General features: G+C 46.1%; 1 protein-coding gene across 1 annotated transcript in view; it reads left to right on the top strand.

The window, feature by feature from the left end:
- Nucleotides 1-229: 229 nt before the first annotated feature.
- LOC136647808 (copine-5) overlaps nt 230-25715 on the top strand; it is a 140591-nt gene continuing 115105 nt past the window's right edge. Inside the window, exon 1 of the mRNA XM_066623593.1 lies at nt 230-675. Coding sequence (XP_066479690.1) covers nt 566-675 — 110 coding nt within the window. The 5' untranslated portion in view covers nt 230-565. The remainder of the gene's footprint in view (nt 676-25715) is intronic.

The following is a 25715-nucleotide window of genomic DNA, read 5'->3' as shown; positions in this document are numbered from 1 at the left end:
TTCTCCTCTGGCTTGGCTCCCATGTGGCGCCAGCCCCGGTTGGGGGACGCGCACCTCAAGCCACACATGCCCGCCGCCCATGTGACCATCCACCGGCTCAGACTTTGGCAGGCAGGCAGGCAGCGCATCCAGAGCGCCGCCGCCTCCAGCGCTGGAAGCCCAGCCTGAAGAAGCGCCCTGCCCTGCCCTGCCCTGCCCTGCCCTGCGCGGAGAGGAGCCGCTCCCCACTTTGGCGCGCGCGGGGCGCGGAGAAGCCTGTCCCGGCGCGGGCTCCGCTCCCCACCCGCCCCGGTGTCTCTGCGCTCGGCTGGACGGAGGCCCCCCCGTGATTTGGTTTTGCAGGGAGGTGGAGCTTCCGAATCCCAGCCCGTGGACTGAGAAGGAGCAGGAAAGCGCGCCTGGAGGGGAGGCAGGCAGGCGGGAGCGCTCCGATCTTCTCCGCAACGCCGGCGCTGGGTCTCTCCGCCGCCTGGGCTCCCAGCCTTGCTCCGGAGCCAGCCGCGGAGGCTGTGCTGGGGCTGCGACCAGCGCGGATCGGACGCTTCCCGCCCCCCCAGAGGACCCCATGGAGGAGGACGTGCTGGACCCCCTGGAGGACATGGCATCGGTGAGGGACTTCGACCCTCTCACAGGCACCATCCCCGCCACCAAGGTGGAGCTGACGGTCTCCTGCAGGTAAGGGAGGCCCGCTTGGGTGGGTGGCGGGCTGGAGGTGGCTGCTGGTGGCCAAGTTGGAAGTTTCTCCCGCTCGGGGGCTGCGATCGGAGAGAGGGAAAGGCAGAGAGGGCTTCGCGCAGGAACCGCTCTCGGGGCAAAGTTTGCCCCCTCTAGTCACCTGGCCGCCTGCAGGGCGCTGTGAACTTGGGGAAGAGGCAGCCCCGCCATGCGCAGCGCGGCAGCCCGTCTCGTCTCTCACACGCCGGTTGCCGGTAGGCGTTGACGCTGCCCGCGCCTCGAGAGGATCGCTCCTGGCGAGTCCGCACCCAGGCACGCCTGCCCCGCCGGCTTTCGCAGTGGCCCAGGGGCGTCATGGCCTGCTGGGCAGTGAAGGCACCAGGGAGAAAGTGCATTCACCCTCTTTGGGCGAAACTACATGTTACATCAAGCACATCTCTGGCTCTCACGTGATTGGTCCGTCCCCCCCCAGAAAAAGGACAGGGAGTGGAGAAATGGGGATCCTGGTGTTGTGTGGGGGCTTTGGCCCTTTGGCCCCCCCCCCCACTTTAGATCTCTCCTTCCACAGTGGCTGCTTGCCCTGGGAGGGAAACTGCCATTGTTGCCAATGACAGTTTTGAGCTGGTAGAGTGTCTTATGGAATAACCATTCTGGCATCACTTTAAGGATTTATTGTCCTATAACAGCGATTTCCAACCTTTTTCACCTCCTGTCACTCTAACAAGGTGCAAAAATTGTCAAAACTCACCATCAGTTTTTTGCCCATTGACAAGACACACTGGGCTGCCAGTGGGGGGCTCATATCCTTCACTGTCCCTAATAAGAAATGATCCTCCCCAAACTCCCACACCTGTGGACCAACCACAGCACACCAGTGTGCCACAGCATCCTGGTTGAAAATCGCTGTCCTCTAAGCTTTCATGAACTCCAGTCCATTTCATCATGTGTCTCATTAAGGTTGAGGTTCTGTGCAGGCTTATCAGGCAAGAAGTCCCACCGAATATCGCAGAGCTTACTTCCAAGTAAACATGCATAGGATTGCACTGCATGCAATCTTGAGAGTAGAGAGTTCAGATTATTTCAGATCCTCTGGCATTCTTGTTCATTCCAGCAGCAGCTCTTTCTTTTGCAAGATTGTTGATAATGAAGAGAATTTAAAAAAAAAAAATCAGTCAAGTTTGCAAATGCTCTCTTTCATTGGATCAACTTGTCTAGATGTAACACCATGCATGGTTCTCGGCTATGAAGAATTCTTCATGATGTCAGGATAGATTCTGTGAGCAGCTCCTTCCTGAGATTGCTGACTTGAATCCTGATAGAATTATGAGAGAGGGGGCAGAGGAGAAACCATACCTCTGAACATTCAGTTTGGGAAGGAATGTGTCTTTACTGTGTCTCAGTAGCAGAGTGCATGTTTTGCATGCAGTAGGTCCCATGTTCAATCTCTGGTAGTAAGGCTGCAGAAGAACTTAAAACTGCTGCCAGTCTGAGTCCAGAGAAATGAGTTAGATCAGTGGTTCTCAAACATTTTAGCACTGGGACTCACTTTTTAGAATGACAATCTGTCAGGACCCACCAGTGATATCAATAACCTGGAGGTGATGTCATCGCCAGAAGTGGACATCATCAAGCAGAAAAATTTTCAACACTCCCCCAGACAACAAAATCAAATCAAAATCAATTAATTAAGTAAATTAAAAGTTTACAATAAGTATAAGTTTAAAAATTTATTTTAAGAAAAGACAAACCCTCCTCACCCTCCCAAGCAGTTGCTGATCTGTTTTAAAAAATTGTTCCAAACATCTCAAAGGTTGCAATCCTATCCATGCTTACCCAGGAGTAAACCCCATTGACTATCAATGTTAAAAGCATATACATAGTAAGTAGCCTGTTAAAAGTACAGATCTGTCACATTTCCCCAAATGAAGTCACATACCATGGTAGCATCAAGTCTAATATATTAAAAATAAAATACACATTGAAATGAATGGAGACCCAGCTGAAATTGGCTTGTGACCCACCTAGTGGGTCCCAACCCACAGTTTGAGAAACACTGATGGGCCAGTGGTTTGACTCAGTACAAATTGGCTTCACCTTTATGGCTCGGGTCCGGGGTATTTGAGGGACTGCCTCCTCCCTTACAATCCTGCCCATACTCTTAGATCATCTGCGGGGGCCCTTCTGACTGTGCTGCCACCAAGAGATATGAGAGGGGCGGCAGCCAGGAAGAGGGCCTTCTCAGTGGTGGCCCCCAAACTTTGGAATACCCCCCCTTAGAATTGAGAACTGCTCCCTCGTTGCTAATATTTCAGCATGGACTGAAGACCTTTTTATTTCAAAAAGCTTTTAACTGTTGACAGGCTCGCTGGCTGTCTTTCTCCTTTTATATTAGAATCCACGGGGTTTGTTTTAGAGGTTTAATTATTTGAAAATTGTTTTAATTATTGTTTTTTAATTGTTAATTTTGTATTTTTAATTGTTGTAGGCCACCTTGTGTGCCCATGGGGCAAAAAGGCGGGATATAAATCAATAATAATAATAATAATAATAATAATAGTTGACTGCCTGTTGTGGCACCTATAGAAGTTGATTCAGTTAAATATTTTACCTCTGCTATGTTTACAAACAGTGGGAGAAAACTTTATAATATATTTGCAAATAAATCATAGAATAAACACATCTGCTGAGAGAGACACATTTTTTATCCTCCTATTAGTGCCCACAAATGCAAGGGCTTTAACATTAAAACATGATGATTTTGCAATACAGAAAACTTACTGCTATATAAACCTAGAAAACATCCTATATGATTTCACAGAAAAATTGGCTAGCTAGTGTGAATCTAGGAGTGCAGAAACCAGCACTTGAGGTTGTTTCATATACATATAAATGTTTACTTACTCCAGCGTAAGGGAGGATCCCTTACTCCAGTATAAGGGAGGATTACTTACTCCAGAGGGATCTGAAGGCCTTAGGAGTGGACCTCAACAAGTGGGAAACCCTGGCCTCTGAGCGGCCCACTTGGAGGCAGGCTGTGCAACATGGCCTTTCCCAGTTTGAAGAGACACTTGGCCAACAGTCTGAGGCTAAGAGGCAAAGAAGGAAGGCCCATAGCCAGGGAGACAGGCCAGGGTCAGACTGCAGTTGCTCCTGGTGTGGAAGGGATTGTCACTCACTTTTCAGCCACACTAGACGCTGTTCCAGAACCACCTTTCAGAGCGCGATACCATAGTCTTTCGAGACTGAAGGTTGCCAACTAACTCCAGCGTGTATGTGCTCAGGATTGCAGCCTTGCAGCACAAGCCTAGGCATGACTACTTAGAAGTAAGCTCAGTTGAATTCAATAGGCCTTACTCCCAGGTAAGTGTGTGTAAGGCTGTGGGCTACACTCCTATTCTTTGTTTATGTCGGTGTAGCAACCACGGTGCTGGCCAAGGGTGTCACAAATGTGCAGTAAAGGATGTTGTGACCCCTGGCAAGAAAGCAGGGGTGGCAGGAAGGCCTGTACCATCCCACTGGTACTGGATCCAGAAGGAGCACCTGATGGAGCAGGTAAGCTTCTGCCAAGTGGTGAAGGATTGGGAGGGCAGGGAGGGGGTATAACAGAGTGGGTGGAGACAGGGGTGGGTCAGGCCCAGGAAGGGGTGGGATTGGTGGTACTGGGGCATGCCAAATTCTATCCCCCCCCCAAGCCCAGCATGAGGCTGCTTAAGAACATAAGAACAGCCCCACTGGATCAGGCCATAGGCCCATCTAGTCCAGCTTCCTGTATCTCACAGCGGCCCACCAAATATCTCAGGGAGCACACCAGATAACAAGAGACCTCATCCTGGTGCCCTCCCTTGCATCTGACACAGCCCATTTCTAAAATCAGGAGGTTGCACATACATGTCATGGCTTGTAACCCATGATGGATTTTTCCTCCAGAAACTTGTCCAATCCCCTTTTAAAGGCTTCCAGGCCAGATGCTGTCACCACATCCTGTGGCAAGGAGTTCCACAGACCAACCACATGCTGAGTAAAGAAATATTTTCTTTTGTCTGTCCTAACCCTCCCAACACTCAATTTTAGTGGATGTCCCCTGGTTCTGGTGTTATGTGAGAGTGTAAAGAGCATCTTTCTATCCACTCTATCCTTCCCATGCATAATTTTGTATGTCTCAATCATGTCCCCCCTCAGGCGTCTCTTTTCTAGGCTGAAGAAGCCCAAAGCCGTAGCCTTTCCTCATAAGGAAGGTACCCCAGCCCAGTAAATCATCTAGTGATGCTTAGACTTGCATCAGTGATTTTGCTGGCACAGATCCGAGTAGTCCCTGGACTGGGACTTTATCTGGGGTAAGGGGACAAATGTCTCCATTACCTCAAAGAGACTTCCATCCTGATCCTTATCAGCTCTGGATACAGTGGGCCAAGTTATGGCACCAGCCCAGGTTAGGATTGGGCTGTTATAAACCTAGCCTACTGTATTCACAATCAGGATGGTTAAAAGGGGGGGGGGATAGGTAATTGGGCATATAGACCTGAAGGGGGTAGTTATTCCAATTAATTTAACAGAATACAAGGATATGACTGTATAGGCAATACATTTCATATAATGCTGTATGATATGCATCATCACAGGATAGGATTGGGCCCTTAAAAGGAATGGAATTCTAAAGGCAAAAGCAAGAGTCTATGGTAAATTGTTGCATGATATGTGCTTATAATGTGGGACCCACTTTTTAAAATCTGTGTTTCATTAACCTGGCTGTTGGCTCCCCTCATTATCACTAGATAGAAACAGCTAGTGCTGTGAAATGCATGTTGTCAGAGATTTACTGTTTTTTCTTTTAAAAGCCAGGCTTTGTAAAGCCTGAGGCTTTACACAGTTCCCTACTCCTCCATGTGCACATATCCAAACAAGCAATCTCAGTTGTGTTGCACATTCCTATGCAGATTTACTCAGAAGTAAGTCCCACTGTATTTGATGGGGCTTACTCCCAGGAAATGTGCATAGGATTGCAGACTTGGGTTTCAATCTTAAACACACTTACCTGGGAGTAAGACCTACCAATCTCAATGGGAGTTAATTCTGAGTAAACCTGTTTTGGATTGCGCTGCACGTATAGCAGCTCTTAGGGTCACATTCACAATTTTAGACAGGCTACTTATTGATGACTAAATTTCAGCTAATGGAGGGGCCTGCTTTGTGAATGGCTCTATTTCTTGGTAATTTGCCAGAAAGGAAAGCTTTTTCTCATGCTCTGGTATTCTTTGGGCCATGGGACACCTTGTCGCTTCCCGTCAATTTGAAGGTACAGGTTTTGTCTTTGTTGGCTAATTGTGTATCATTAGCAAGATTATTACGAAGGAAGCATTGGACTGAATCATACACAGTCATTCTTTTTATCTGTACAATTCACACAGAGTGAAATGAATGCATTCTGTGCTGAAACAGAGTAGATATTGGCATGCAGTATTCATTCAGCCATCTTTGCCTGGATAGAACTCATGCACACAGGGCAGTGAGTACCCCAGGAGTACAACCCTATGCATGTCTACTTGGAAGTAAGCCCCGCTGTTTTCAGTGACTTACTCCCAGGAACGTGTGCTTAGTATTGCAGCCTTAAGCATTAAACACATTCAGCTGTGACCACAGAGTCTCACTCTCTGATCTGTATTTCTTGCTTGCATTACCTACCTGAATTAAGGAGTTCCCTTACCTGAATTAAGGAGTATATATTTGTTCCTTTACCTCTGGGCTGCATTGCAGTTGCACAGGTGCTGGAAAGTTGGATAGGACTGGGCCATAGTCATTACCCATGCACCCCCCCCAATCCAGCCCAGTATTTATTTATTTTTTTTGCAGATTTCCCAGTTTATTTTCTCACAGATTTTGGGGTTTGGAGGTTTTTAATTTTGTTTCCTACAAAAATGAGAAGCGCAGAAAGCGGTGTTATGTGTTTTTATTTCATTATCAATCACACCTCTACCAATGGGATTTACTTCTCAATGCAAGAGCATAAGATTGTGCTCTTAGTCACAAATGATGCACTAACCAAGGCTAGCATATAAGAGATGTATAAAGAAAACACCTCTATCCATTGGTTTAATGCAGTGATTTTCAGTCTTTTTTGTCTCACGGCACACTGACAAGACACTAAAATGGTCAAGGCACACCATACTGTTGGTGGGTGGGTTCACATCTCCAAATGGCCCTAATAAATGATCCTCCCCCAAACTCCCACAGCACACCTGCAGACCATTCACAGCTCACCAGTGTGCCATGGCACAGTGGTTGAAAATGGCTGGTTTAATGGGATGTACTCCAAGGTAAATGTGTTTACTGCTGTACCCTAGGCTCATTTGTTAGAACTGAATTTAAAATAGACTTGGAAGCTGTAAATAGTCAATTGCCTGTGATGAGTAGAGATTGCTTCCAGGTTACAAAGCAGAGAAGCTTTATAGAAGCTGATTCTTTTTGCAGAACACAGTTGTGTGTGTGTGGGGGAAGGGTATTCATGTAGGCATGTGTACTAGTAAAATGAATTTTGTGGACTTACGGGAGTTCAAAGCTGACCTGCTTAGAGTTGCTGGTTTGAAAAGATCTGTCATTTATTTTCAGAAAGGCCTATGGGTGTATTGAAGATTTGCTGTTACTTGATGACATGACAGCTTCCAGAAAAATAATAGATCTAAATACCATTGCTTTTTAGAAAGCTGTTTAATGTCTTTGTTTGAAAAGTGCCAAGTCATGATTAGATCTAAGCAAGTGCCTAGTTGTTGAGAAAGATTTATCAAAAATGTTAGAGTTTAATTTCACATTCTTCATTCCTTAGAGCAAACTGTGGGTCAGGAACACTAGGTGGGTTGCAAGCCAATTTCAGGAGGGTCCCCACTAATTTCAATATTTTATTTTTAATATATTAGACTTGATGTGACTGCATTTGGGGACGTGTTACAGACCTGTACTTTTAACAAGCTATTATGTATATCATTAACAATGATAGTCAGTGGGACTTACTCCTGGGTAAGTGTGGGTAGTATTGCAGCCTAGGATTGTTAAAAATGTTCCTGCCTAATGATGTCACTTCCGGTCATGTCATCACTTCCAGTGGGTCCTGACAGATTCTCATTCTAAAAAGTGGGTCCCAGTGCTAAATGTGAGAACCACTGCCTTAGAGGGTTTGTAGGCAACTTGAGGCCCAATCCTATCCAACTTTCCAGTGCTGACGAAGCCATGCCAACAGGGCATGCACTGCATCCCATAGTGGGGGGGGGCAGTCATGAAGGCCTCCTCAAGGCAAGGTAATGTTTGTTTCCTTACTTTTAAACTGCACAGCAGCGGTGCTGGAAAGTTGGATAGGACTGGGCCCACAGATTTTCAGATCCAGTGGCATTGTTAGGAGGGTGCAGAGGGTGCGGGCTGCACCAGGTGACACGCCGGGGGTGTGTGACATGCCCTGGGGGAGGACACTCTAAAATTGTGGCTTCAGGAGCTACCCCTTCATGCCATACACCGTAGGATGTGGAATTTCCAGCAGAATACAATGCAGAAGGCCAGAGTGAAATTGCTCCTTTCGTTCAAAAGTTATGGCCAAAAAACTGGAAAGAAAAAAATGCATGGAGCCCTATGGAAAGTGAAAGTGAGCTGTATCACGTGTTTACTCGTGGGTAGGCATACTTGCCATAATCCGTTGGAAAGGGCAGGCTGAGAGGACTCCAAGGACATCAGAATGGTCCTGATCCAATGAATACAGCCCCCCAAAATCACCCGAGAAGTAGGTCCCTCTCTCCCAGCTGCCCTATTGAGCCCTATGGAAAGCAAAGCAGCCTCACGGATGCGTTTACTGGCGAGTAGGCAGACGTGCCTTGGCCAGGCCACTCAAAGGAAAATGTGAGGACACCAGAATGGTCCTGATCCGATGGAACTGGAGCGCAAGAAATGCTCCAGAAGGCATCCTCTCCCCCCCCCCCGCCCCAAAAAAGGACAAAAAAAGAGGCTTCAAGACTCTGGGAGAGTTTGAGAGCCACTAAATTCTTGCGTGGGTGGGAGGGGGAGGCAGCAGGGGCGGGGGAAGTTAGCGGCCAGGATCCCCAGGATCGCGCTGCTCAGGGGGGCTGCAGGGGCTTGGGTACACGTACCCAAGCCCCTGTAGCCTCCCAAGGGTGTGGGGAGCCTGGCGCGACCTGCAGCAGGGCTCCCTGCAGCAGTGAAAGTAGAGGCAGAGCGATCGCGCTAAAGCAGAAGTGGAGTGCAATCGCTCCGCATCTACTTTCACTGCTGCGGGGAGCTCTGCTGCAGGTCGCGCCGGGCTCCCTGCACCCCTGGGAGGCTGCAGGGGCTTGGGTACGTGTAGCCCCCCTGAGAGGTGCGATCCTAGAGATTGCGCCGCTGCCTTCTCCCTGCCTCCTGGCTGCCCCCGCCTCTTAAGGGGGCAGGGCCCAGGGCCCGCAGGCTGGGGCATCACAGTTTGAAAAGGGGAAAGTTTTCTATTTTGCACTTGTAAACCCAGGTGGGTCTTTATATTGATATGCTTGAAACAGTAGAACTTTAAACTGGGCACTGGGGAGGGCTGGAAATCTCACTGATTCTTTTGGGGGGGGGGTTGTTATTGCAGGCAGACTACAGAGTAAGCTTCATTGACCACTATGGGACTTACTTCAGAGTAGACATGCATAGGCTTGAGCTCACAGGCTGAAATTCTACCCACACTTTCCTGAGAGTAAGCCCCATTGACCACTATGGGACTTACTTCAGAGTAGACATGCATAGGCTTGGGCTCACAGGCTGCAATCCTACCCACATTTTCCTGAGAGTAAGCCCCATTGACCACTATGGGACTTACTTCAGAGCAGACATGCATAGGATTTGGCTCACAGGCTGCAATCCTACCTACACTTTCCTGAGAGTAAGCCCCATTGACCACAATAGGACTTCAGAGTAGATTCACTTGGTGGAAAAGGACTGGCTCCCCCTTATTTAATTATTTCTTTTATTTTAATTTAATTATTTATAATTATTTATTTTAATTTGCTTGATGATGTCACTTCTGGCCATGACATCACTTCCAATGGGTCCTTGACAGATTGTCATTCTAAAAAGTGGGTCCCGGTGCTAAAAGTTTGAGGACTGCTGCAATAAGGTGTTAGCAAGTTGACACGGGGTGTGTGTGTGTGACTCTACAAGTTTTCAAAATCACTACAATCAGAGTTTGGAGGAATAAGACCATCATGTTATATATCAATCATTGCGTAATTTCATGCAGAATGCAATGAAACAAACCACATTGAAATATCTGTGTTCTAACATAAGCTACAGCCAAAAAACCAGTGGGGGTGGGGCGATGGTATATCACCACGCCCACCACCTAGGGCATTGCCCCGCCCACTACATGGGGTGAAGCACAGGCCTCCCGCACCGGGTGACATGAATCCAGATCAGTCTTTGTACAGTGTGAGTTAATTTCAGTGGTTCTTCCAATAAATTGTCTAGCTAGAAGCAGCCTTGCAAAATATACATATAGCCTCTTTCCCCCCCTCCCCCATGGAAAAAATGTACATTGCCATTGTCTCAGTCAGACAAATAGATCCACGGGGTTGCGTGTGTGATACCTTGCTTTGTCCCTGTCATCCCTCAGAACATCCCCTTTTTCACCACTTACTAAAATCCATCAATTCTATTGCCACGCACCACAGGACAGTTCCATTGATGCAATTCCTTTTAAATCAAGCAATTTCATTGCCAAATGCTCTTCATTCTCTTCACAGTTTATTGACTTCAGTCATGGTCCTCAAAACACAGATCTAAGTTGCTAGGAAAAGCCACTTGCGCTCATGCTGCCCTACCCCCAGCCCCCCAAATGGTTGCATCATTGAATACTGCTTCTCTGTCTCTATTGCAAAGGTCTTTGACCACTTAACTTTGTTGCAATAATGGAATTGTGAGTACATAAGCTACCACTGATGGCTTTTTGTTATGTGTATTTGCACTCAGTTTCACAGGGTCAATTAAGGATGCAACTGTCATCAGTAGAGATGCCTGTTGTGTAGATCAACTGTATCTACTTGGTGCTATAATTATTGCAAAGACCACAAATTACTACCTTTGGCTCAAATTTGTTTTTGCTAGATTCTGGTTTGGTGCATTTGACAATGGGAAGAACTGAGAGAACTGGATACATAGTACTGTGTGACCAAGCCCAGGATGTTGCAAATGGATTTGTGAGGCAAAACAGAAGCCTATTTTAGTGTCTTTCTACTGGCAGTGCAGGCCCAGATGTTTGCAGGGTGCAATCCTAAGCACACGTACTAAGAAGCATGCCCCATAGTGGTAACTGTAAGCAAACAAAGAGGCATAGGATTGTTCTGTCAAAGTGTGCAAAAGCTCAAAGCATGAGGGGCTGACATGTACAAGAGCAGACAAAAAAATAATCCCCTTCCTCTGTAAGTTCCAGCAGACTGTTCTCTTCTTGGGCTGTCACTGATAGTTTAGAGCTGCTGCTAATAGTTTATGTCAGGGGTCTCCAAACCCTGGCCCAGGGGCCAGATGCGGCCCACAGCCAGCCTCTGTCCAACCTGCAGCCAGCCTCTGATCCCCTGAGAGCTCTGGCCCAGTTGACCAAACACAACCAGAGTAGTGCTTGTGGGGTGGGGGAATGGGGATCCTTTATAAGTGTGTGCTTTATTTCTTGGGCTGTATTAGTGCTTGGAGAAGTCCTGGACATTTGAGCCCATTCTTTTATTCATTAAGTTCCATTTCTAATGTATTTATTTAAATTTTATATTTAATTTTTTCCAGCCCTCGACGCTGTACCAGATATTTGATGTGACCCTTCAGCCAAAAAGTTTAGAGACCCCTGGTTTAAGGCAACAGTTCTCAAACTTTTTGGGAGATTTTTCCCCAAAGTAAGTCTTTGTGGGAGAGGGCAGCAATGCAATCCCCAGGATTGTGTTGCTAAGGGGGGGTGAGGGGGTGCTTATACTGACTCAGGTCTGCAGCAGGCTCCAGGAGGTGTGGGGAAACCTATGCAGCTCTCCTCAGGTCTCCCTGAGGCTTGGAATGTGGAAAAAAGCAAGCACAAATCACCTCCTGCAGAGGGCTCCCCACACCTCCTGGAGCCTTCAGTAAGTACAAGCACCCACCCCCACAGAGGCATGATCCTGGGGATCATGGCACTGCCCTCCTCCACCCCTTAAAGGGATGGGGGAACCTTTACATGAACTCATAGGTTGCAACTCACCAGTTTGAGTACCACTGGTTTAAAGTACTGGCTAAGAGCCCCTAAGAGCTTGCTAAGAAGGAGGGATGCTGGAGCTTGCCAGGGAAGTAGGCTGATTGCCAGATGTAAGGGAGTGGCAACAGGATACAGATGTTGTGTGTGTGTGTTCCCTGCAGCATCTGGTCGGCCACTGTGAGATACAAGGAGCTGGACCAGAATGGTCTTTGTCCTAATCCAGCTGGGCTCTTCTTATATTCTTAGGTTCTTTTAAAGCCACAGCATGTTGATCATACTTGTATACTGTACAGGCTTGTTCCTACAGTAATTCTTTTAAGCTATGAAAGCATGGTGATAAATACTCGGTGCAGTTAAATCCTGCCAGGTTAAAGACAGCAATGAAGTCCAACAACACTTCCTCTTACCTGGCCACACCATGATTGGCTAAGGGCAGGGGACCAACAACAGCCCAGTAGGAAGGAATATGTATTACAGAATTCCTGGGAGAAAAACACATTCCAGCTAGCTGTGCCTTTCACAGAGATCCACCAACTGCCTCTGTTAGAGGGAGGGAGTGTGTACTGGGTTTCAAGCCAAAAGGACTTGGAAGACCTTGAGGACCTGCCTTGAGGACCTCTTAGGAGGTAGAAATGTGGGATACAAATATCTAGTTACATAAATAAATTGAATGGCTATGCAGAAGAGTTTTGGTTGTGCTGATCCCCCCACCTGCTATAAATTGATGTGACAAGCAGCACCTGCTAAAAGTCCTTCTTCAGCAAAAACATTTTAGGTAGAGGAATTGTAGGCCCACGCGCCCTCCCTAAAACATTTGTGGAATAAAATTGCCCTACAACAGCCATCTGAAGCTGCTTTGTATTGTGTCAGGCTCTGATGTGTCTAGCCCAGTCTGCCATCCTCTGACTGGCTGCTGCTTTCCAAAATCAGGCAGCACTCCTGCTACCTGAAATCCTCTTCACTGGATGTCAAAGGCTAAACCCAGTACCTGTCTGCATGTGTTCTGCCACTGACCTATGGACCTTTCCCATCATGAGTCCTCTCCATCATGCCACCTTTCTTCAGAAACTTCATCCAAGTGCTCTTAATTCTCATTTCAACTATTTTACCCAGCACAGACAATATGTGCATTGCCTGTCTTTTGGTTCTTGGTACAAAGATGGATGTTGGGCAGTGTTATGGACTAGATTAAGAAGTTCAAAAATCTCATACTCGATTCCTTGCAGAATGCAGGGTGAATAATGTCTGGGCTGGGTCTCTTATTACTCTTTAACTTACCAATTTGTTCTGAAACCTCTTCTACTGACACTTCAATTTGTGATGGGATTTTTCCCCCTCAGATTGAACACCTAAAGGAAATGGATATCTCCTTAGTAACCTCTTTTCTGAAGATAGATTCAAATAATTTATTCCAGTCTCTGTCATCTTTTTATGGTTCAGTGGTGCAGTGACCCTGCTGATACATTAGCAAGCTTAATATGCCCAATGTATAATTTTGGACAATTTTTTGATGTATGTTTGAGAGAATTCTGATAGTTCTCTTGCTCTAATGGTTTATTACTTGACATGCCAAAAGTAGGAACTTTGGTTTTCAAAGTATAGAGCTCATCTTTTCTGGTAGATTCCTCATCACTCCCAATCTCCTCCCCCACACTGATGATGCAAAGGGACTTAATCATCATCATCATCATGTATTTATATACCGCCTTTCTTGGTCGTCAGATTTCTCCTCAGACTTTAATTCAAGGCGGTTTACATAGGCAGGCTATACTAAATCCCAATAGGGATTTTTACCATTGAAGAAGGTTCTGTCTTTCAAGAAACACAACATTTCAGATGGATCTTTTATGATCTGGTATCACATTCTGGCCTCCATTTTTCTCCCACACAGGCTGACAGCAGCAGGTGGAATAATTCAGCTAGGCTTGTCAGCTGCTTCAAGGTCTCGCCAGTGGCCTTGAACTGGCAACCTTCGGATGTTATCTTCAGGCAAACGGAGGCTCTACCCTCTAGACCAGACCTCCTGCCCAGCTGAATTTAGCCTGCATTTTAAAATTGTGTTGTGTATAGATTGATATGATCTGTAGGCTAGTTCAGTAAACTGAATACACTTAGCATCTGACAATGGAACTATTCCAAAAATGTACAAAGAATCATACAACTTAAGAATTAGATCAACTGCATCCATGCTCCACCATAGAGTTTGGTCTTGAAAAAAACAAACCGTGGTCATGCAGATGGGAACCACGTAGAGAAAGATTTGGCCAGAAACAACTCAACAGGAAAAGAACAATATAGCTCTTACCATGATCTAGGTACTGTTCCTGGACTGTGCCAGGAACTTTTCTGAGTTGCCTCTCTTTTCACACATCATTCTTTCATTAGTTGCTGGAACTTAGGGCGCAATCATAACCAACTTTCCAGCGCTGACATAAGGGCAATGCAGCTCCAAGGTAAGGGAACAAACATTGCCTTATCTTGAGGAGGCTGTGACTGCCCCACATCTGCAGGATGCAGCACGTGCCCCACTGGCACAGCTATGTCAGGGCTGGAAAGTTGGTTAGGATTGCACCCTTAGTTGCTTAAAACAGAAGATTCTAGATATGTAAAATGTCATCTTTCCAAGCTTGTACAACGAAACAGCCGATAAGCACCGTGATCCTAATAAAACTAATGGCTCAATCCTATCCTTGGCTGACCTGCAGAGTGCAGTAGTGCTGGTGCAGACTCTGTTGCATCTTGTAGGCCGGCTTACTTACTTACTCTGCCATGCCATGTTCCCTAATGGGTCTACATGAATCTGTACTAGCTCTTTGGCAGGTGCAAGTCTGAGTGGACCCAAGGAGGGCTTGGTGAGGCCAGGCAGGTGGCAAAGGATATCAGCAGTGCTATTGCCGCCAATAACTGCCCCCTGCCTTCCCCTGTCACACCTCCCAGCAGCCCCACTCCTTGCCCCAATCCTCCCCCTCCTTGTCCACAGCCCACCCTCCATGCCAACTCACCTCCTCTGGTGGTGGCTGGGCACTTTGGGTATCCATGTGCACAGTCACCAACCTTTCACACTGCGAGCTCCACTGTGCATGCTGGGGTGGGATTCCTTCGAGTCATCTGACAGCAGGGGTCAGCAGTCAGTCATGGAGAGCAAGCAATCTTTCAGGGAAACCGAAATTGTCTGCCATTCCTTATTCTTCTGTTTGAGAATTCTTCTGCCCCTTATAAGATCCTGAGAAACTCCAGGCATCCCTGGAACACAGCTAGAAAACCATTGCTGTAGAGCCATAGAATTGAAGAAGAAGCAATGGTGCAGAGATCACTTGCCAGAGCAAAATATTTTCCCCTGTGGTGCCCACCCCTTGCCCATGTCGACAAGAGCCTCTTCCTATTTGTGCCCAGTGGATTGTTTACCTTGCTTAGGCTGGGCATGAGCCTCTGGAATCTCATCCCTTTATCCTTCTATTCTCTCAACCAGTGTTCATCAACTTGTGAGTCATGACCCCAGAGGGGTTGCAAAACCTCAATTGGGGGGACACAGCAACCTTTGAAAGCCTATGCAAGAGAGGGCTTGGATCCAATCCAATAATGGTACTGCCTTATCAAAACTGAATTATTGATATAATCCTGCACAGCCTCTTCTCACTGTCTTGCCCCGCAACTCCTAAGGCCAGCCCTGCTCAGGCTGCTACCTCACAGGGTTGTTGTGAAAATGCAATAGGTAGGGGAAATGGGCAAGCAGGGATGGGTGGCAACAGGAGCAGGGGTGTGCAGATCAGGTCCCGAGAGTGGGGCAGGATCATCAGTGGGTCCCCAGTCTCATTATTTATTTATTTAGGGAGGTCATGGCATGAAAAAGGTTGAAGACCACTGGTCTAAGCCAGGGGTGTCCAAACCCTGGCCCAGGGGCCACTTGCGGCCCTCAGGGGCTCCCAATCCGGCCCGCGGAGAGTCCCCAGTCTCCAATGAGCCTTTGGCCCTCTGGAGACTTGCTGGAGCCTGTGCTGGCCCAATGCAACTGCTCTCAGCGTGAGGTTGATTGTTCAACCTCTCACCTGAGCTATGGGATGAGGGCTTCCTCCACTACTTGCTGTTCCACATCTGTGATGCAGCGGTGACAGCGAAGGAAAGGCTGGCCTTACTTTGTGCAAGACCTTTTATAGGCCTTGAGCTATTGCAAGACCTTTATTCATTCATAAGTTCCATCTCTAATAAACTCATTTATGTAAATTTATTCAAATTTTAAATGTAAATTCTTTTTTCTCCCAGCCCCCAACACAGTGTCAGAGAGATGATGTGGCCCTCCTGCCAAAATGTTTGGACACCCCTGGTCTAAGCCATTCCTGGAGTCCAGCACCACCTAAGTGCCAAAACATATGTTACTCTGAATATGGGTTTTGTCATGCTTTGTTCCCTTAAAAAAAATAATGCATGTGCAGTGTTCAAAGCATGGGAGAACCACGGCTGGGGATAAAGGGCTTTCATGTTTTCCCCTATGTAGTTTTGATCTAAGCACATCCCCATGCACTATTTACAGTAGGTGTCAGGGGTTGAGCCCTTGTCTGACCCCTGCCTTACCTGGCTGCAGCCTAGGGGCAGAACTGCCTGGCTATAGAGCCACCGCCACCTCTCCAGCTGACCAGGTAAGACATAGGGCAGCTGGGTGGGATTAACCATCCCCCCAGGGCTCACCTGACCTGAGCAGTGAGCAGGGCCTGGTCACCATTAACCACCAAAGAGAAGGGAAACAGGCCAGGGTCAGGGCCCCTTTAAGCCTAGAGGAAGGGGAGGAGCCGAGGGTGTGGCTGGGGAGGATAAAAGCAGGGAGGCCTGTGATGACAGGCAGTTCTGGAGAGGGAAGGCAGGAGCCCCTGCCTGAAGACCAAGGGCCTCAGGTCCTGCCTCCAGGGAGGAGGACAAGGGTGTTGTGAACCCTCTTCCCCTGGCTTGGTCTGAGGCTTCCCCTGCAAGGAACCCCAGGGAGGTGGACACCCCACCCAGGGGTCCCATGAGACCATCCAGCTGGCCCTTGGCACCCCACCAGATAATGCCCTGAGACCCCCCTTTTTGGGGCACCCCTCACAGTAGGAAAACTTAAATTTCAGTGTAAGTTTTAAAGGTCCCCCCCACCAACACTATTGTGTTGCCGAATGTTTCTGTGTGCTATTTAAAATAGACAGGGGGGAAGCAGGCCAACTGATGCATTTAGAGTAGCATGTGTTTTGGCCCTAAAATCTCTCCTTATGCAGGATGTGCCTTGTTCCTATGTGACTGACAAGGAGAGCAGAGCAGACTTTGAGGGCGAGTCTGGATGATTGCATACGGCTGTGCAAGGCAGAATATCTGATATTTCAGTAATACAATAAAAGTAAGAAATCCAACAGAGCCAGGCCATGAATGCAAATTCCAATCTGTAATATATAAAGCCCAGGGATAATAGATTGCAATGGTAAATCACATTTGATTTAGCAAGCCAGCTGGAAGTCTGAAGTAATAATTCACTCCTTCCGCAGCCAGTGGTCTATCACCCTTTCACATATGCAAATCTAGAAGCCAGCTGTTTAGGCAAAAGCTACTTTTTCTCCCAAGTACTTAGTTATCTTGTAATGTTTACTGCTTCCAGGTTCTTATTTAGTGCATTTGGGTTTCTAATTTCCCTCAGCTTTTAAAATGCACAAATGTGACATCCACTCCAGGATGGACATGGGAAAGGACTCAGGAGTGAATCTTGAATGCAAGATATTTGTGAGCGCAAGTCATGATGCAATATATTTGTGAATAGGATTGGCTATTAAGTCTTTTTTTTTTTTTTAAAGAAGGAACTAGAAAGGAGTGAGATCAGCTGTGCTCAGGAAGAGAGGCTTCATCCTTCTATTGTATTTCTGAGGAAAATTGCCCACCAGCAGCTGTTTGTCCCACAGGAGAAAAATATATTGGTACCATGAAAATCATTTGAAGTGTGGGTCAAGTTTTGTCTGTGCTTGTAGCCATAGTTGCTGTAAATTGCTGTTGCTCAGACCCAGCATGGAAGCACATCTGACTCTAAGCACCAGCAAGGTCAGCACTGTTGCTGCAGCAAATGGTGGGAAAAGCTCCTCTTGTTTGTTCCTGTGCCTCGGTTGGTGCACATGCTTGGATTACCTGGAAACAGAATGGAGTGGATGAAAGACAGAGAAGCTAACACTACAGGGGTGAAAAAAAACCCACCAGAACACACGAGCATAAGAAGAACCCTATCGGATCAGGCCCACCTAGTCCAGCTTCCTGTATCTTACAGTGGCCCACTTAATGCCCCAGGGAGCACACAGGACAACAACTTACATGTGGCCACTCTCTTGCATCTGGCATTCTGAGATAGACTACCTCTACCTACCTGTGTGCCCGTTGGGCAAAAAGGTGGGGTACAAATTATTATTATTATTATTATTATTATTATTATTATTATTATTATTATTATTATTATTAATAATAATAATAATAATAATAATAATAATAAAACACAGAGAAAGGTAAAGGAGATCCCACTAGGTCTCAGCAGACCACAAGGACAGGTCATATGAATGAAAAAGGTTTTTAGGCTGTGGTGTTAAGAGGAGGAACACTGTTGCAATTTTGTTTGTTTTCTTTAAGGACATGTCTTCATAGTGTTTATTGCAGGGATTGCTCATGCAGCGTATCCAATCTTGCTCTGCAGGTGGCATATGCCAAGGGCTTCATTTCACAGTGATTACCTGCTTATCCGTGGAACTGACAAAGTTTATTGAGGGGCCGTCATTTGGCTTTCCTGCTCTCAGCACAAGGGACTGCCAGAATGAAAATGCAGCCAGCTTTTCCAAAGGCTATTTCCATACCTGCAATTTGGTGCTAGTGGTGTAGTATTGCCACCCTCCATCTTCACCACGATTCCCATCACCCTTCCCTAACTTTCTATTGCCTTCACTTCTCTTGAGTGAATTTTATTTCCCTGGACTCCCAGCCCTCATTTCCCCAAGGCAAGGCTGGGAACAGCCACCATCTCTATTTACGTTGAGACCACAGCCATGTCTGCAGCTTACAGTCTGTGTGCTGGTGGCTGGATCAAGTGTCTTCTGGCTGACCATATGTATCTTTAAAGAGGAACAGTGTGGCTCAGGTGAAGCTAAAACGTTGCCATGTTCCTGGCAAAGGCCAGCCATTGTGGCCAGCAGTTGTCCCCATTCATAGTGCAAATTGGACAAGTCATTCCAGCCAGTCCATACCTGGTATGAGTTGACCGGTTTCTGCAACTGCCTCAGGAAGCTGGTGCATTTAGCACATTCCTTAAATGTAGTTTGAGATGGTTAACTTTTGAGTCAGACAAATGAAAATGCAAGCTTGGAAAGTGTTCTTCCTGGCAAACATCAAGGGTGGCAAACCGAGGTCTCCTTTGAAGCTGTTCCAGAGTTAAGAGGCTTGTACTGAGGGGAAGGAGCCTCATTAACTTGGAAATCCTTGAGGAACTAAGAGGCACAGCTATAGTCATTTTTCAAGTGGTTTTGCTTCTCACTACAAGGAAAAGGAGGGGGAGGTTGAGAGCCCTGTGAGCCCTGACAAATCTTCCAATCTAGATTTCTTTCTCTTCCACGCAGCAGCCCCTGAATGAAAGCGTTCGGATTTCTCACTTGAGGATGTTCTGGGTTGTGCTTTTTCTGTGGGGACTGGAGAGCAGATGGAGTGCTAAGAGTGCTTTGCCTTCAGAGTTGGGCAGTCTGGCAGCTGGAAATCAGACTCCAGAATGCTGATTGATTTTTCTGAAATGCAAGTAAATATGAAAGGGGGCAGCCAAATTTCAGCACCACTTTGGAGCATCAATTTTCCCAAGCCTTTAAATAGGATTAAAGCATTTCTCTAATGTCGCTCAGATTTCCTGCCTAGATCTTCTTCTAGGAATATTAATCCCCCTGCATCGCACAGGACAGTATGTACTGCAAGAATGAAGCGGAATGCTAATTCCTTATTGTTTTATTGCCATGGCTATCCCAGCTTGTAGAACTCTGCAAAATGGGGGGGGGGGTTTAAACGATGAGGTTAAAATGTGCGTATTGCATTTGAGAAAGTCAGTGGGTGGAATTGACTCTTACAGTTAACAGATGCAAAAATAAAAACACCTTGCTACATAGGAGAAAAAATTGTATTTCAGGATATTTTTGCTACCCTGAATATGATTCTAATGAAACATTGGACCTTGACTTACCTGGAAAAGTTCTTGCGCTTCTCAAAAAGTGCTCAGAATAAATGAGAGAGCCAGTGTGATGAGTTAGATGTCAGGCTAGACTCGAACAGGGAAGATCTAGATCCAAAGCCTTTCTCTGTCATGAAACTCAGTTGATTTAGAGCTGCTCACTGTCTCTGAGCATAATCTACATCACATGGCTGTTGAGAGAGAAGGTTCATGTCCACTGCTCTGAGTTCATTGAAGGAAATGGAGGGTGAAAACATAATTAATGGTTCAACTTGCTTATTGATTTTAAAATCACGGCCACAATTTTGCATTTTGACCTACAACCCAATCTTATTGGACTTTGCTGGTGGAACTAGCATTCCAGCGGTGGTTCCCACCTAATGACAGTTGTAAAATATAGACCTGTGGTGTGCAAAGCCATGCTGTACCAAAACACCAGCAGATAGGTCTGAAGAGCCCCATATGTGGCGGCAGATCGAGGAAGCTCTGCTGACAGGTAGGCTGGTGGTGGGAGGTGGCATGGGGCAAGGAGGAGCAGAACGGGGAAGGACAGAGCAGTGATGGAGACACTCGCTGTGGCACCCGGTACAGACAACTTGTGCTGGATGCTGTCCCCTCTGATAGGCATGAAAGCTGGCATGCCCCTTTTGTCTCCTTAGACTTACAGCAGCTAAAGAGCTGGCACAGGTCTGTAAAGACCTATAGAAGACCATGGCGCTGCAGAGTACAGCCAGTAGAACTTCTTTTCTAAAGCAGGTTTGTGGCATTGGAGAACAAGAAAAACCTGCACTGGGCCAGCAACAGTTGGTTGGGGCTGGGCCTCTGTGCCAAGAAGATGTCGCAGCTGGTGGTAATGCTGCTACCTGGTGGTGAGGCTACTTGGGGCGGCGGGGGGGGGGAGAGGGGGCAGAACTGGGGATGGGGAGGAAAGGATTGGACCCAGGAGGGGGACACAGATTGCTGCAGAATCTGCTGGCATATCCTTGCTCCCTCCCTGGCTGCAGAGCCCTACAATAGTCTCCTCAGTTCTGCTCCCACTCAATAGCAGAGCAGAGCCAAGGAAACCCATTGGAGCCTCAGCGGTGTTATCTGGGGTAAGGGAACAAATACTCCCTTACTCTTAACAAATACTCTGGTGGTTGCCCAACAGCTCGTAGGATACAGAGGTGGCCCTTTCGGTGCCACTGTTTCTGTGGGCACCAAGGAGTTTAGGATTGGGCTTTAAATTGAGTAGCACTATTTTTTTTGAGGGGGTGAATGGGATCATGGAAACTTCATTGTGTTGCTCATTGAGAATTGGACTCTGTGCTGTGGGGTTTCCTATCCCGGAAAGGGTGAAAAAAACCCAGATTTTGCACCTTTTCCCTCAGTGTTGTCTTCCCAAGGTTGATCAAAGAAAGGTGGGGGGGGGAGCATTCAAAGACCTGAGCTGCTTTGAAAGGCTTGGTTGGCACAAAAAACTGGAGTGGGCTTCTTTTGTGTTGGGGGTGGGGAGAGATTGTGCTCATTGGCCTTTTTTTTTTGACCTGGTGATGTGAAAGAGATTCTTGTTTGACTGTGCTGTGGCAAACATGTCAAAAAATGAATACTCTGCCTATGGCAAGAGAATTAGGAGAGGGGAAAAGCAGTGCAGTTTCTTAATAATGAAGAGCTGGTGAATGGGAAACATCAGGACTAAATTCTATTCTGCAGAAGCACTGCGCATGATAGACGTCCACTCTATAAGTCCTTCTCCATAACTCTCTGTGGGAAGGGCAGGTCACATTTTCTCAGTCGAAATAGACTAGCACTTTTCATGTGCTCAGAGGCGTTCTTAGGATAGTCCCACTGGAATGTCTCACAAATTGCTGGACCCAAGGCAAGTGATCTGGGAGTGTGCTTTGGGGATGTTTGCATGGATGTGTGTTATTTTGGAGTGAGTGTGAGGGGATGGGGAGGTGCTTGTGAGATAATTTTGGAGAGTGTATGGATGTGTCTAGAGTGGGGGAAAGGTGCGTGGGTGATGATTGACTAGGAAGGCAGTAGGATACCTTGAATAAAAGAAAGTTTCAGTACATATGGCATGAAAATATAATGGTTTTGTTGACTTAAATATCAGCAGTAAGCCAGACCACTCATGTGACGTGACACATTTTCTGTTCCAATTTATTATGACTATAATTTAAGAAAAACTCCATTGCAGTTGCAGTGATGATAGCATGTGAAGTAAACAATGGCAGAATCTGGTGCTTATGTCATAGCACTGTCTGATATATTTCAGAGGAACTCAGCTGGCTACAGCATAGCCAGTATTCTGTTTTGTAGCTGCTGAGGAGTCGTCTCTCACTTTTCCTTGTTTCTTGGGTGTCTTTGAATCCATGATTGGTGATTGTTGGTCTTTTTGCCATAGTAGGTGGAGAGTAAATTAATCTTACTTTTTTTTTTTTAAATCTTCTGTGGCAATTCCTGGATGAGATGAAATGGGACCTCTGCCTGGAATTGTCCAGCCTGACTTTGGCTTTTGCAAAGAAGAGGAGACCTGTAATTCACAGTACTTATGTTTCCTCCTGTTTGTTTCAAGGTGGCATTTTGTTTGCTTAGATTGCTCTACTGGCCTGCTGATCCTGATTCTACAGTCAAATAGACAACCCCACAGGCACACCACATTCTGTAGGCACATTTGCTGCAACAGACAGCTTGTAGACATGTTTAGTTTTTGCAGCATTTACGCAAGTTCAAATTAATTTTAAACATGTGGTAGTTGCTAGCTCTCCCCATGTTACACTATAATTAGGCTGTAGTTACCTCCGGTGGGAGGTTGTTTATCTCTAGTGAATTACTTTCAGTCACTTTTTACAGGTAGTTTTGCAGCTTAGACAGAGAGAAATCCAGTCTCTTTCTCTTTTTATAGCACAAACCCAGGAAATTAAATTTTTCTCTTATAGTACTGACTTAGCACTGCAGTGGAAGCTGCAAGAAAAAACTACTCCTCATCTAAAACTGGCCATTCCCCACCATATCTTTCCTTTCCATGGAACATAATTACAGGACTTAGATCTTAGTGATAAGAGTTCTCACAGCCAAGAGAAGACTGGGTGCCACTCTGCATGTAACTTGTCTGTAAATGGTCACACATGTTGACATGGGTTTTTCACACGGATTGCAGTTTCCCATAATGCCAGCCTGTGTTACAACACGCATGTAGGCTGGCTGCAAACGCCCACAAGCAACTGATTTCCATGTTGGCATGTTGGTATGTAAGAAGTGGCTCTTATTATTCTTCTTACAGCGCAGTCCTACACTGCGCAGGAACAGGCAAGCCAAGAGGCTTGTGCTGAAGAGGCTGCAAAGCACGTTTGCAACCCTCCTGAGCTGGCACAAGGGACTTGCTCTGGCCCAAATTCTTCTCTGAATTGCACCCTTAGAATATTAATGGTAAAGAGGAAAAAACTGTATGACAATGCTATTGTACGTTAAGCCCACATATGAAAATAATTGCTGTAGTCTCACTTGCCTTGCAACTGAGTTCGCAAATGTGACTAGCTCCACCAAAATGTGTGCAAACAGGCAAGTTAGTGCAAAAACAGTATAAATTGTTTATGGTGCACAGACCTCCTGATGAGACACATGCACAATCCCCACTGACTCTCCCAATTTACAAAAGTCATCCTGCATGGTTACTTGGTACAGACTAGAGCATTGGACTTAGACTGGGATCAAATCCTCATTCATCCATGAAACTCACTGGCCGTTCTCTCTTCCAGCCCAGTCTGGATTGGGCTATTCCGGTTTGGGCTGTTGGAGACAGGGCATTATAAAATGGCTGCTGACCGAGTATACAGCACTTGTCTACCCAGTAACTCACTTCTCTTTCTTTTTTTCATGTGCCATATTTTCTGTTGGCACAGATGAATGCTGGGATGAAGATATAGAACTCTGTTTAGTGTTAGAGAAATGTCTAAGTTTCACCTCCAGGTCTGTAGGAAGAACCTCAGAGTTCAGATATTAAAACTTTGTAATATTTGATGCCACCTTTTCTGTGGAAAAATGCCATGACAAATTTAGAAGTGCCATCTTCCTTCTAAAATTGGTATTTTGACACTTGATCCACCTGAGAGACAGAATCTGACAACTGACAGACAGAAGAGGAAGTTCATGGGTGAAACTGTCACATTGATTGGGAAAGGGGAATTATGTATTTATTTAAGATATCTGTTGCCTATTTGAATCCCTGTTTCATGAAAGACATTGAAGCTGGCACAAGTCTTTCCTCACATTGACTGGATTTACCAACTGTAGTACTTTTGCCAAGTTGCAAATCATTTTGCTGTAAATTTGGGAAGAAACTTACCCTATTAGTTTTGTCCCTGCTTATTCACTAACCTATACATAAAACCAAGAGGTGGGGGGGGGGGACATGACAAGGAGAGCATAACCAGAGTGAATAATGAAGCAGTTAAAAGCTCTAGCAAAGTTGAAGCCCTTTTGGAAATGTGAAAAGCAAGTGGTAAGATTTCAGAGTACATTGCACTTTGCTTCTGTATTGGTGTCAGAGAACAGAAGACCACTGCAAGGTACCTTATTTATGATGAAAGCTGGGAAATTCAATGGGCTTAATTGTCTTGAGTTAACCCAGAAGGAGTAGGCAATTATGTACAGTGTATTACAGAGATTTGAGCAGAACTGTGCGGAATGTTAAAGCAGGTTATATTGGAGAGGCATTTTCAACCAGGGAAAAGCAGAGGTAAAATTTGTGACCAGAGGTGCTGATGGTGTAGATATGTCTGATAATTGGGAGGTGCAAATAAAATATGAGTGTGAGGAATGTAAGGAGCTAATTAGATGCCCACATGTTCTTGAATAGTGTGTTAAGAAGTGTGAACCAAAGATTTCTTCCTTTCAGCCTGGTGTTTTTTAGAGGAAGGCTCCGATGTAACTTTATTACAGTCTTAAAATTAACACTAGAGAGATGAAATTTTACTTTCAGTGAAAAGTTTACCAAAAAAAAGTTTAAAGTGCTCAGGGGTAACATAATACAGATTAGAACCATGGTGGGGCAAAGTTACAAAGCTTTCTTACCTCCCATATATTCCCACCCGTCTTGTACCCCCTGCCCAATGCTATTTAAGACATTTCTGCCCAACGTTGCATATATGCAACAGGGATCAAACGTGTACAACTGTGGGCTGGGCAGAAATGGGTTAAAAAATAAAAGTAAAAAAGTTCGGGCCAAACTATGTGTACCTTCCAACATGTAGTTTGACCCTCTTGCAATAGACTCAAAGCTGCAAGAAAACCTCCTCAATGCTATGTTTTGATTTTACAAACCACAGACTGTTGTAGCAGCAACATATCCCCGCATTTCTCCCTTTCTTTTGCTTGCCATCTAGCCTGATGAAGATCCTCATAAAGGCATTACCTTTAGAACTATGTGCGATGGTAGCTAATAACAGCAGAGTGAGGATGTTTAAACCAGGAAGGGGGAACATAGCACATGCTGGCTTGAAGCCGCACCCAACCCAAACCATCTTCTTGAACCTCTCCCTTTTGAGAGGGAAAGGAAGTATAAATGTTTTAAATAAATACAACACTGAGCAAGTTTTAGATTTTGGCACACCACCACTAGCCAGGTATTTTCCCCTTGACCATTTGATT

This window comes from Tiliqua scincoides, chromosome 4, assembly GCF_035046505.1.
Source record: "Tiliqua scincoides isolate rTilSci1 chromosome 4, rTilSci1.hap2, whole genome shotgun sequence".
Classification (NCBI taxonomy): Eukaryota; Metazoa; Chordata; class Lepidosauria; order Squamata; family Scincidae; genus Tiliqua; species Tiliqua scincoides.
Note: the sequence above shows the minus strand (reverse complement) of the source record. Positions and strands in the feature narration are given on the sequence as shown.